General features: G+C 39.4%; 1 protein-coding gene across 3 annotated transcripts in view; it reads right to left on the reverse strand.

The window, feature by feature from the left end:
* Positions 1 to 13,448, reverse strand: part of phf14 (PHD finger protein 14) — an 80,820-nt gene that overhangs the window by 19,398 nt on the left and 47,974 nt on the right. For 2 of the 3 annotated variants that reach the window (XM_058047703.1, XM_058047702.1), the window contains exon 19: positions 12,470 to 12,591. In XM_058047703.1, coding sequence (XP_057903686.1) covers positions 12,470 to 12,591 — 122 coding nt within the window. Of the gene's footprint in view, positions 1 to 7,678; positions 9,770 to 12,469; positions 12,592 to 13,448 lie in introns of those variants that run through there. The other variant, XM_058047704.1, reaches the window with a different exon arrangement.

The raw sequence follows: 13,448 nt of genomic DNA on the forward strand, positions 1-13,448 counted from the left end.
CCTACCCAATTATGCATTTTTGGCCTTGTGCTACTTATACTCCAGTGTGACTTATGTATGTTTTTTTTCTACCTAATTATACATTTTTGGCCTTGTGCGACTTATACTCCAGTGCGACTTATGTATGTTTTTTTTTACCTAATTATGCATTTTTGGCCTTGTGTTACTTATACTTCAGTGTGACTTATGTATGTTTTTTTTAACAAATTATGCATTTTTGGCCTTGTGCGACTTACACTCCAGTGTGACTTATGTATGTTTTTTCATACCTAATTATGCATTTTTGGCCATGTGCGACTTATACTCCAGTGTGACTTATGTATGTTTTTTTCTACCTAATTATGCATTTTTGGCCTTGTGCGACTAATACTCTAGTGTGACTTATGTATGTTTTTTTTTCTACCTAATTATACATTTTTGGCCTTGTGCGACTTATACTCCAGTGTGACTTATGTATGTTTTTTTCTACCTATTTATGCATTTTTGGCCTTGTGCGACTTATACTCCAGTGTGACTTATGTATGTTTTTTTTTACCTAATTATGCATTTTTGGCCTTGTGTTACTTATACTTCAGTGTGACTTATGTATGTTTTTTTTAACTAATTATGCATTTTTGGCCTTGTGCGACTTATACTCCAGTGTGACTTATGTATGTTTTTTTTGTCCCTAATTAGGCATTTTTGGCCTTGTGCTACTTATACTCCAGTGTGACTTATGTATGTTTATTTTGACCTAATTATGCATTTTTGGCCTTGTACTACTTATACTCCAGTGTGACTTATGTATGTTTTTTTTCTACCTAATTATACATTTTTGGCCTTGTGCGACTTGTACTCCAGTGTGACTTATGTATGTTTTGTTAAACCTAATTATGCATTTTTGGCCTTGTGCCACTTATACTCCAGTGTGACTTATGTATGTTGTTTTTTTACCTAATTATGCATTTTTGGCCTTGTGCGACTAATACTCCAGTGTGACTTATGTATGTTTTGTTAAACCTAATTATGCATTTTTGGCCATGTGCGACTTATACTCCAGTGTGACTTATGTATGTTTTTTTCTACCTAATTATGCATTTTTGGCCTTGTGCGACTAATACTCTAGTGTGACTTATGTATGTTTTTTTTTCTACCTAATTATACATTTTTGGCCTTGTGCGACTTATACTCCAGTGTGACTTATGTATGTTTTTTTCTACCTATTTATGCATTTTTGGCCTTGTGCGACTTATACTCCAGTGTGACTTATGTATGTTTTTTTTTACCTAATTATGCATTTTTGGCCTTGTGTTACTTATACTTCAGTGTGACTTATGTATGTTTTTTTTTAACTAATTATGCATTTTTGGCCTTGTGCGACTTATACTCCAGTGTGACTTATGTATGTTTTTTTTGTCCCTAATTAGGCATTTTTGGCCTTGTGCTACTTATACTCCAGTGTGACTTATGTATGTTTATTTTGACCTAATTATGCATTTTTGGCCTTGTACTACTTATACTCCAGTGTGACTTATGTATGTTTTTTTTCTACCTAATTATACATTTTTGGCCTTGTGCGACTTGTACTCCAGTGTGACTTATGTATGTTTTGTTAAACCTAATTATGCATTTTTGGCCTTGTGCCACTTATACTCCAGTGTGACTTATGTATGTTGTTTTTTTACCTAATTATGCATTTTTGGCCTTGTGCGACTTATACTCCAGTGTGACTTATGTATGTGGTTTTCTTTTTTTACCTAATTATGAGTTTTTGGCCTTGTGGGACTTATACTCTAGTGTTACTTATGTATGTTATTTTGTTTACCTAATTATGCATTTTTGGCCTTGTGCGACTTATACTCTAGTGCGACTTATGTATGTTTTTTTCTACCTAATTATACATTTTTGGCCTTGTGCGACTTATACTCCAGTGTGACTTATGTATGTTTTTTTTTGTTTTTTTACATAATTAGGCATTTTTGACCTTGTGCGACTTATACTCCAGTGTGACTTATGTATGTTTTTTCTACCTAATTATGCATTTTTGGCCGTGTACTACTGTTGTAGTACTGTTGTACTACTTGTTCCTTTTTTTAAACTTCCTGTTTCTGTTCAAAACTACTTGCGATGGCTAGTACATATCACCATTATGTCTTTCAATGTGTCTTCTGAATGCCTTACATTTGTATATATGAATATGAATATATATAAAACACTTTCTTTACTTTTAAGGTACCCCCCCCCCCCCCCCCCCCGCGCCTTAATAAACAAAGTGCAGCGGTCTGTGAGGTCTCCAATCCGCTGCTTTGCTCATGAATCCATGTATTGACAGTGGGACTGGTGGTCTAAAAAAACCTCTATCCTCTCCTTCAGTCCCGGTTTCTAAACCCAAAAGGCTGAAACAAGGCAGTGGATTTATCACAAGTGGGCAATGCAATTACCTGGGGAGTACCCGCATGACAGAAATCAATATGACACAAAGCGCTCAGCCGCTCATTGGCGTCGGTGACAAAGTGCACTGGTGTCTTTTCATTGTGAGAAGATCCTATTGAAGTTTGCAAAGCAGCTACTTTTTTGATTTAGTGTGGAATCGCGGGGCCTGCAAAGGAGCCATTGTTTTACAAGGGAAGGATGGAATGAATGGACTTTTCAAGCCACACCTAAAGAGAAAGAAGCCCAGTCAGAATCTTTATGAGCTCGTCTGAATAAAATTCATTCATTGCTGCCACAGGAAGAACTCAACAAGTGAAGGTGTGGAAGTACTCCAATGCTGTGCTTGCGATCTATCGGTCTGGATAAGGTTATAAAGCCATTCCTAATCCGTTGAGGACTCCAGCAAACCACATAGAGAGACACTATCCACAAACGGTTTTGAACCTGAACGACGATTCATCCAAGAGGTCACAAAAGACCCCACAACAACATCTAAAACACTGCAGGCCTCATTTGCCTCAGTTAAGGTCAATGTTCATGACTTCATCGTAAGAAAGACACTAAGTAAAAACGGCCTGCATGACAGAGTTCCAAGACCAAAATAATTGCAATTTTGCCAGAAAACATCTTGATGATCCCCAAGACTTTTGGGGAAAATATTCTGTGTTCTGACGAGACATCGGTGTAAAAGAACATCATAGTAACAGTAAAATATGGTGGTGGTAGTGTAACGTCTCGGGCTGTTTTGCTGTTTCAGGACCTGGAAGACTTGCTGTGATAAATAGAGCCATGAATTCTGCTGTCTACCAAAAATATCCCACAACATCATAGTAACAGTAAAATATGGCGGTGGTAGTGTGATGGTTTGGGGATATTTTTGCTGATTCAGGACCTGGAAGACTTGCTGTGATAAATAGAACAATGAATTCTGCTGTCTACCAAAAATATCCTACAAGCAACAGTAAAATATGGTGGTGGTAGTGTGATGGTCTGGGTATGTTTTGCTGTTTCAGGACCTGGAAGACGTGCTAGTGATAAATAGAACCATTGATTCTCCTGTCTACCAAAAACATCCCACAGCATCATAGTAACAGTAAAATATGGTGGTGGTAGTGTGATGGTCTGGGGATTTTTTTTTTTTGCTGATTCAGGACCTGGAAGACTTGCTGTGATAAATGGAACCATGAATTCTGCTGTCTACCAAAAATATCCTACAAGCAACAGTAAAATATGGTGGTGGTAGTGTGATGGTCTGGGGATTTATTTTTGATGATTCAGGACCTGGAAGACTTGTTAGTGATAAATAGAACCATGAATTCTGCTGTCTACCAAAAATATCCCACAACATCATAGCAACAGTAAAATATGGTGGTGGTAGTGTGATGGTCTGGGGATTTTTTTTTGCTGATTCAGGACCTGGAAAACTTGCTAGTGATAAATGGAACCATTAATTCTTCATCTACCAAAAATATCCCACAACAGCGTAGCAACAGTAAAATATGGCGGTGGTAGTGTGATGGTCTGGGGATGTTTTACTGATTCAGGACCTGGAAGATTTGCTAGTGATAAATAGAACCATGAATTCTGCTGTCTACCAAAAACATCCCACAACATCATAGTAACAGTAAAATATGGCGGTGGTAGTGTGATGGTCTGGGGCTGTTTTTTCTGATTGATGTGATAAATTGAACCATTAATTCTGCTGTCTACCAAAAACATCCCACAACATCATAGTAACAGTAAAATATGGCGGTGGTAGTGTGATGGTCTGGGCTTGTTTTGCTGATTCAGGATGTGGAAAACTTGCTAGTGATACATGGAACCATGAATTTTGCTGTCTACCAAAAATATCCCACAACATCATAGCAACAGTAAAATATGGCGGTGGTAGTGTGACGGTCTGGGGCTGTTTTTTCTAATTGCTGTGATAAATTGAACCATGAATTCTGCCATGGGAACTAAAAGAGTCGAGACAGAAGTTCATACTAATAGTCAATAGCTCAGACCGCACAAAGTTCACCAGCAATATTGATGATAATTCATAAGCGTGAGCATAAATCATACCGCAATGCTGCAGACTTGCAAAACCTATAGAACGACCCCCCCCCGGATGCTGTTGGCGTGACCTTCTTAGATCTGAAAAGATGTGTACTTTACACGCTGATGGCGATCACGGATAAGACCACCCGGCAGATGGTTCTAAGATGCACGGTCTCTCGGGGCAACAGCTTGTCTCAGCCGCTAGACACCCCCCCCACACACACACCCCCTACCCCCCCAACAATGCCACTTCCCAGGTGATAAATCACAGATGACAGAGGGCATTACACGCACAAACGGACCGCCGCCGCTGCACCTTAAGAGCTATTAATTAGCTGGCTGACACTCATTTATCACCGCACCAATAAGATGAAAAAAAAAGTCAGGAGTTTATTAAAAGGTCCGCTTCATTTTCCACAGCTATAAGCCGACACACACACACACACACACACACACACATTGTGTGACATTCTTACTAGAAACCCTACCGTACAAATACAGTAATGAGTACACAAGAAATGCTAAATACTACCATATCCATTGATACAACCAAATCAATTGTATATGTGCACAAATTATGCTATTATGATGCTCATTTTTCGGCCCTTTGTATTGAGTAGTGAACTCAGCAGCTACACCGCCACAGAAAGCTTTCTGGCTCTTCCAGAATCTGCACCTATTCAGCTGTATTTCTATGTATTTCTTGCTTGCATTTTTGCTCGCTTCCTGGCTTCTTTTAAAATAATTAAAAACAATTAAATAATATAAAATAATACAATGATATAATAATAATTTTATATAATATAATAATGAAAATTTAAATTAATTAAATAATATAACATTATACAATGATATAATAATAATATAATATAATAATAAAAATGTAAATAATACAATGATATAATAATAATAATAATAATAATAATAATAATAATAATAATCAGGACATCAGGAAGTAAAAATGAAAAGACTGAATGTGTTCTCCTGGCTTCTTTTAAAATAATTAAAAATGATTTAATAATATAAAATAATACAATGATATAATAATAATAAAAATAATTAAATAATATAAAATAATACAATGATATAATAATAATAATTAAAATAATTAAATAATATAAAATAATACAATGATATAATGATAATAATTAAAATAATTAAATAATATAATAATAATACAATGATATAATAATAATAATTAAAATAATTACGGTGGTCTAGGGGTTAGCGCACAGACCTCACAGCTAGGAGACCAGGGTTCAAATCCACCCTCGGGCATCTCTGTGTGGAGTTTGCATGTTCTCCCCGTGCATGCGTGGGTTTTCTCCGGGTACTCCGGTTTCCTCCCACATTCCAAAAACATGCTAGGTTAATTGGCGACTCCAAATTGTCCATAGGTATGAATGTGAGTGTGAATGGTTGTTTGTCTATATGTGCCCTGTGATTGGCTGGCCACCAGTCCAGGGTGTACCCCGCCTTTCGCCCGAAGACAGCTGGGATAGGCTCCAGCACCCCCGCGACCCTCGTGAGGAAAAAGCGGTAGAAAATGAATGAATGAAATAATATAAAATAATACAATGATATAATAATAATTTAATACAATATAATAATAATTAAAATAATTAAATAATATAAAATAATAAAATGATATCATAATAATAATATAATATAATATCATATAATAATTAGATTAAAATAATGTATGCAGTGTAGCTGGGTTCATCGATATGGCCATGCATGAAAACCCAATCCTGCAAGAACAACGACAAAGCGTTGTTCATGGTTCAACAAACTGCTGAGATCCAATATTCCATCTCCAAAGACCAATAGAGTTCGTTGTTGGCAACACAGTGAAGACCAAAGGTCTCGCTCCCCTCCAACCCCCCCCAAAAGCTTCCATCCGAGGCCCGACATAGGTCACGTGGTGACATTCCGGGTCACAATTTGACACGTGTCATGAGACCCCCCCGGCACAGCAAAAGCAGCTGTTTTGACAGCCATGACTGAGGACCACAAGGGACGTGGAAGCGAGACAAAGGGAGTCAAATGTCAACTTGTGGACATCGCGACGGACGAGAGGAAGACCGGTTAATACTGTAAGACATCCACGTTTGTCTAAAAGTGCAATTAATACTCAATTCCTATACACAGAATAATGGAATAAACTAAATATGTCATGGCAAAATATATTCATCATTGTGACTGACACGGTTCCAATGGTCATACCTGATCTGAGTGGGATTCAAACATGCCGAGCTGATACCGACAAAAGAAACGATGAAAAACACACAGGCAGTGTCCACTCAGCCAATATGCACATGCTAAAAATGATACCCAATACCGTCCAGCTAGCATTGTCAACACCCCCAGAACGTTTTTGCGTCTATGAAAAAACACAAAGGTTTCACACAAGGGTGTCCAAAGTGCATCCCGGGGACCATTTGTGGCCCGCGGGTGTTGACTTTTGGCACATTCTAAAATTTTAACTTAAAAACAATTTTTTTTTTACAAGAATAAAGTCATAATATTAAGAGAAAATACTTTTAAAATCAGGATTTTATGAGGTTTATGCTGTACATTGTTCATATTTGTTGTCATCTTATTATTATTTATTATTATACGGGAGCCAGGCAATGACATTTCGTTGGCAATTTCACTGCTGTATTATTGTGCAATGACAGTAAAAAAAGTCTATCTATCTATCTATTAATATAAAATTATAAAAAACCATAAACAATTTTTTTTCTACATAAAATTAAAATATAGCCAAAAAAAGGAACGACAAACACAACAACGAATAAAGTTGACATTTTTGAAAAATTAGGTTGCTTTTTTTTTTTTTTACAAAATATTTTTGTGAAAAAAATTCATAATCACGTACAAAACCATAATGTTTAAAAGTTTTATGGCTTGAATATTAGTAAATAATTATGTAAAAAGGTAAAAAAAAAATTAATAAACTTTTAATATTATGACGAAAAATAATTTTAGTTGGATGGATTTGAAATGTTAAATTTTTTTTAAAATTATATATATTATGAGAAACAATCAAAATTAAATTATATTGTTACATTGCATTATATTATAAACAATATATTATATACATTATATGGATTTATATTCCTACTGTATATACCCCTGTGACCGTAATGAGGATAAGCGGCATAGAAAATGTGACACCACTAACACACTTTATTTGTATGTGACTTATAGACTTAAAGATAATAATATTTTCCTAATATTACTTCATGGAAATATTTGGAAAATTAACAAAATTATACTACAAACATGAACATCCACTTTATTTATTTTTATTTAATTTAGCCAAATTATTTCACATCCGATCCGATCCCAATACTTGAATTTGGACATCTGCCTACACCGATACCGGCGGAAATTTACGTTAATATTAACATTATTGTAGCGTATGGCGCTATAAGAATGATGAGAAGCTAATCGATCAACAATCGCTTTATTGAACAAAATATGAGCCAACGTACAGTAGCTGTGTCCACACATGATGTCCTACTGTTTTTTTTGAGTGGCCCTGAATGCGTCAGACGGAGTGCTTGGGCGAGTTAGGAAGACGGCTGAAACGCATTGTGTGGTGACAAGATGGCTGATATCCTTTTAGCTACGTTTGCTGACAAACAAGCTGACACCAATCAAGCACAGACGTGGCTCATGGATGGTGGTATCGTGGTATCGACACTATCGTCGGTATCGGAAATGTCCCATATGTAAATGGCAGGGATTGGTCCCTTCCCAAGTGCATAATCACTAAATAGGAAGGAAGGAAGGAAGGTCGGCAAGGAAGGAAGAAAGGTAGGTAAGGAAGGAAGGAAGGGCGTAAGGAAGGAGGTAAGTAAGGAAGCAAGTAAGGAAGGAAGTAAGGAAGGAAGGAAAGGAAGAAAGGTAGGAAGTAAGGAAGGAAGGAAGGTAGGTAAGGTAGGAAGTAAGGAAGGTAAGGTAGGAAGTAAGGAAGGAGGTAAGGAAGGAAGGAAGGAAGGAAGGAAGGGAAGGAAGGGAAGGAAAGGTAGGAAGTAAGGTAGGAGGTAAGTAAGGAAGGAAGTAAGGAAGGAAGGAAGGAAAGGAAGGAAGGTAGGTAGGTAGGTAGGTAGGGAAGTAAGGAAGGAAGGAAAGGTAGGTAGGAAGTAAGTTAGGAAGGTAAGTAAGGAAGGTAAGGAAGGAAGGAAAGGAAGGAAGGTAGGAATGCAGGAAGGAGGGAAGGAAGGAAGGAAGGGTAGGTCGGAAGTAAGTTAGGAGTAAGGAAGTCAGGAAGGTAAGGACGGAAGGTAGGAATGCAGGAAGGAGGGAAGGAAGGAAGGGTAGGTAGGAAGTAAGTTAGGAGTAAGGAAGTAAGGAAGGTAAGGAAAGAAGGAAAGGAAGGTAGGTAAAGAAGGAAGGTAGGTAAGGAAGGAAGGTAGGTAAGGAAGGAAAGAAGGTAAAGAAGGTAGGAAGGTAAGGAAGGAAGGTGGGTGAGGTAGGTAAGGTAGGTAGGAAGTAAGTAAGGAAGGTAAGTAAAGAAGGAAGGAAGGTAGGTAAGGAAGGAAGAAGGGTAAGGAAGGAAGGTAGGGAAGGTAAGTCAGGAAGGTAAGGAAGGTAGGTAAGGATGGAAGGTAAGGAAGGAAGGAAGGACAAGTGTGTGATGACAAGATGGCTGATATCCTTTTAGCTACGTTTGCTGACAAACAAGCTGACACCAATCAAGCACAGACGTGGCTCATGGATGGTGGTATCGTGGTATCGACAGTATCGTTGGTATCATTGGTATCGGAAATGTCCCATATGTGAATGTCAGGAATTGGCCCCTTCCCAAGTGCATAATAAGTAAATAGTATAAAACATCATGAAGAACGTTCCAATTGACGTGTTGCCCCGAGGCCCCACCCCCAAAGAGAACCATGACATTTGGCTAATCACCATACAAACTAACATCTCATAGACACCAAAGTATTTACCAGTCAGTCCCAGTCTCAGTAGTTCTACTTAGTGGTATTGACAACATGCAAACCAAGAAAAAAAACATATCAGAGCCACAATAAAAAAAAGGAGTAAACTCTGAACCAGGATGGAGTTCCATGTCAACAAACGACAAATGTGACACTTCCACAGTTTGGACCGACATCGGCTGTTGGTCCAGTTTTGGATGAGACATGGTTGCTGGGCAGCAGGTGGTGTTCTTCATCCTGACTCAACAGCCGGTCCTCAAATGTCTCAATTTGTGTCTCTCGCTCTCTCTCGCTAAGCCAACGGTCATCGGTCCCCACATCGGTTTTTATGCCAGGTGAGGGTGGCTGCCCCCGGCTCTCACAACCTGTGCAATGCAAAGATAGAAAGAGTCAGGGGCAGCACACCTCAAAGCCCGACCCGTACGCCTCTCCACTTCACGCCCACGAAAAACCACTCTAGAACCGCTAAACATATTTCATAAGTGTATACAGGTAAGAGGCATGCCCAGACAAGAACGGTTTCTCTCTTTCGTTAAAGGTAGACAATAGTATGGGGGGGGGGGGGGCTCTGCCTGCCAACGACAGTCATTTGGGTGGACTCCCCCTGGTCGTGGGGTGGTCATGGATACGCCCAAAGAACGACTGTGGTCGGCTGGGAGATGCCCCCCCCCCCCACCCCACTGTATTTTAACGACTGTCGTTTTGGACCACAACAGTGTGAAACCTAGACCTGTCCTATCTAGTCTAGTCTAGTCTTAGTCCTAAACCCTAAAGTTGGACTGATTAAAGGCCCTGAGAATTCAAGGACCTGGATGGCTGGCAATAGTCATAGTCTGCACTTTTTTTTTGTTAACATTATAAGAGTCTTCCACACATGAAATAGCACCCCTATAGTCACCTTTACACTCCTGTTACCCGATATAGTACACACAATAAGAGCAAATAAGACATAAAGATGAAAAATATACAATATAGACTCACACATGTTAGCATTGGGAGAGTTCCTGGTTGTGGTTCCGTTTTAATGTGTACATTAGTGTGTACAATACTTGCTTTGTCTCATCAATGTAATATTACTGACACCTAGTGACCAGTGGAGAATACAACGTATCAAAAACATATTTGAACGTGTCATCTGAATGACTTAGATTTGCTTGTATGCTTAAAAATGCTTAATTTGGGACAAAATACAGAACTCAGAATTTTGTTAACTCATTCAATGACAGACATTTTTAAAAATGTTTTGTTCGGGATTATAAAAATATATAAATATGTCTTTGGTACTGAATGAGGTGAGGTAAGGTAAGGTAAGGTAGGTAAGGTAAGGTAAGGTAAGGTAAGGTAAGGTAAGGTAAGGTAAGGTAAGGTAGGTAAGGAAGGAAGGAAGAAAGGTAAGGAAGGAAGGAAGAAAGAAAGGTAAGAAAGGTAGGTAAGTAAGTAAGGAAGGTAAGTAAGGAAGGAAAGGAAGGTAGATAAGGAAGGAAGGAAAGGAAGGTAGGTAAGGAAGGAAGGAGGGTAAGGAAGGAACGAAGGTATGGAAGGAAGGAAGGAAGGAAGGAAGGAAGGAAGGTAAGGAACGAAGGAAGGTAGGAAGATAAGTAAGGAAGGAAGAAAGATAGGTAAGGTAAGTAAGTTAGGTCGGAAGTAAGGAAGGTAAGTAAGGAAGGAAGGTAGGTAAGGAAGGAAGAAAAAGAAGGTAGGTAGGTAAGGAAGGAAGGAAAGGAAGGTAGGTAAGGAAGGAAGGTAGGTAAGGAAGGAAGGAAGGAAGGTAGGTAAGGAAGGAAGGAAAGGAAGGAAGGAAGAAAAGGAAGGAAGGTAGGTTAGGAAGGTAGGAAAGGAAGGATGGAAAGGAAGGAAGGTAGGAAAGGAAGGAAAAAAGGAAAGGAAAGGAAAGGAAGGAAGGTAGGTAGGTAGGTAGGCAAGGAAGGAAGGTAGGCAAGGAAGGAAGGTAGGCAAGGAAGGTAAGTAGGCAAGGAAGGTAGGTCGGAAAGGTTGGTAGGAAGTAAGGTAGGTAGGAAAGGTAGGTAGGAAGGAAGGAAGGAAAGGAAGGATAGATTGATGGATGGATGGATGGATGATGGATGGATGATGGATGGATGGGTGGATAGATGGATGGATGATTGGTGGATGGATGGGTGGGTGGATGGATGGATAGATGGATGGATGGATGGATGGAAGGAGGGATGGATGGATGGAAGGAGGGATGGATGGATGGTTGGATGGGTGGAAGGATGGATGGAAGGATGGGTGGAGGGATGGATGGATGGGTGGAAGTATGGTAGGATGTATGGATGGATAGATACTTTATTCCTCTCCAAGAGAAATCCCTAACAGACCGCATTCAAGCAGGAAACAGCAATGCTTTATTAATGAATATAGTTTACAAAACCGTGGTTATGAGTAAAGCCGTGAAATTTGGAAGCGCTGCTCATTCCTGATGAATACTGACATTTCCCAAATACCACAAGAGAGAACTTTTTCTCTGTCTGGTCTGAATGATTCATCAACACAAAAAGGGTAGACAAGGAGACGAGAAGGAACGACATGAACGATGCCATTGTTATCCATTCCTTCCTACGGCCATATTACATTCTTAACGCATGCATACGTTTGATGACAATGACGACCATGTGATGTCAAATGTGTGAAAATGTGCTGACAAGGTATTTTGTCCAGTTGCCCTGCTTGTTAATTCCACACCCCCCCAACTCCTCCAAAGCCCCGAGCGTAAAATTGCAATATCAAAGTACAATCGGCTTTATTATGTCTTGCACCTGGAATCCCCAGAAAGCAGCAGACTAAATTGTGCTATTCATTCTCCCTTAATGAAGTGTGCAAATGTATGTGGCAGGTCAATACAGAGGACCTGGAGAAGAGATAGGGGCCAGACGCATATTTCTGTTGAGCCCAGGCGCTAGAAACCTAATGAAGATTGAACTTTAATCATCAAGACGATATGCCTGTGACGCGCACGCGCACACACGCACACGCGTGTCGAAGAAAAAAAAAAACACACACACACACATGTCCAGGCGTACGCCCATCTTTGACCCACATACACTCACCTCACAAGATTCTCATTGTCACCCGATCCTTTACAGGTTGTGCACTCGGTCCTGGTGTCGTCTGCTTTGGGTTTTTTCAGCACGGCCGACTGCCGCTGCCTTCGCTCCCTTGGCACTGGTTCCTATGGAAACACAGCTGATGAGAATCAAGTCCTGGCTGCTTCTAATTGGAAATGGAAAAGAAGTACTCCGTAGGTACTGAGTACTCCATAGTCATGGGTTCTGTATGTACCTCGGTTTTAAAGTGACAGTTTGGTTCATTTTGGCTATAGTAGGGGAACATTGCTTAGCTATGGCAATATTTAAAATGGAACCCTTTTAGTGGGTAATACTTGCATAAACATTATTATTATTATTATGTAAAAAAAATTGTTGGTATGGAAACTTTACAATCTTAATATAAATGTATACCTGACCGAAAAACAGGCTGCACAGCGTCCGAGTAGTTAGCAAGCAGGCCACACAGCAAGGAGACCAGGGTTCAATTCCACCCTCGGTCATCTCTGTGTTGAATTTGCATGTTCTCCCCGTGCATGTGTGGGTTTTCTCCGGGTACTGCGGTTTTCTCCCACATTCCAAAAACATGCTAGGTTAATTGGCCACTCCCAAATTGTCCATAGGTATGAATGTGAGTGTGAGTGTCTTACTGAGAACAAACACTTTGCTAACAGCACTCGATTCATCACACTGCAACTTAATATTCAAAAGGTGTATAAACAAATACACAAACATGGCCCAAACATGCCGAATGGTTACCATGTAGGCCACACAGTTAGGACATCGGGAAGATGCGGGTTCGATTCTCATTGTGGAGTTTGCATGTTCTCCTCGTGCATGCGTGGGTTTTCTCCGGATATTCCGGTTTCCTCCCTTATTCCAAAAATATGCTAGGTTAATTGGTGACTTCCAAATTGTCCATTGGTATTAATGTGAATGTCTTACTGAGAACAAACACTTTGCTAACAGCACTCGATTCATC

This window comes from Doryrhamphus excisus, chromosome 14, assembly GCF_030265055.1.
Source record: "Doryrhamphus excisus isolate RoL2022-K1 chromosome 14, RoL_Dexc_1.0, whole genome shotgun sequence".
Classification (NCBI taxonomy): domain Eukaryota; kingdom Metazoa; phylum Chordata; class Actinopteri; order Syngnathiformes; family Syngnathidae; genus Doryrhamphus; species Doryrhamphus excisus.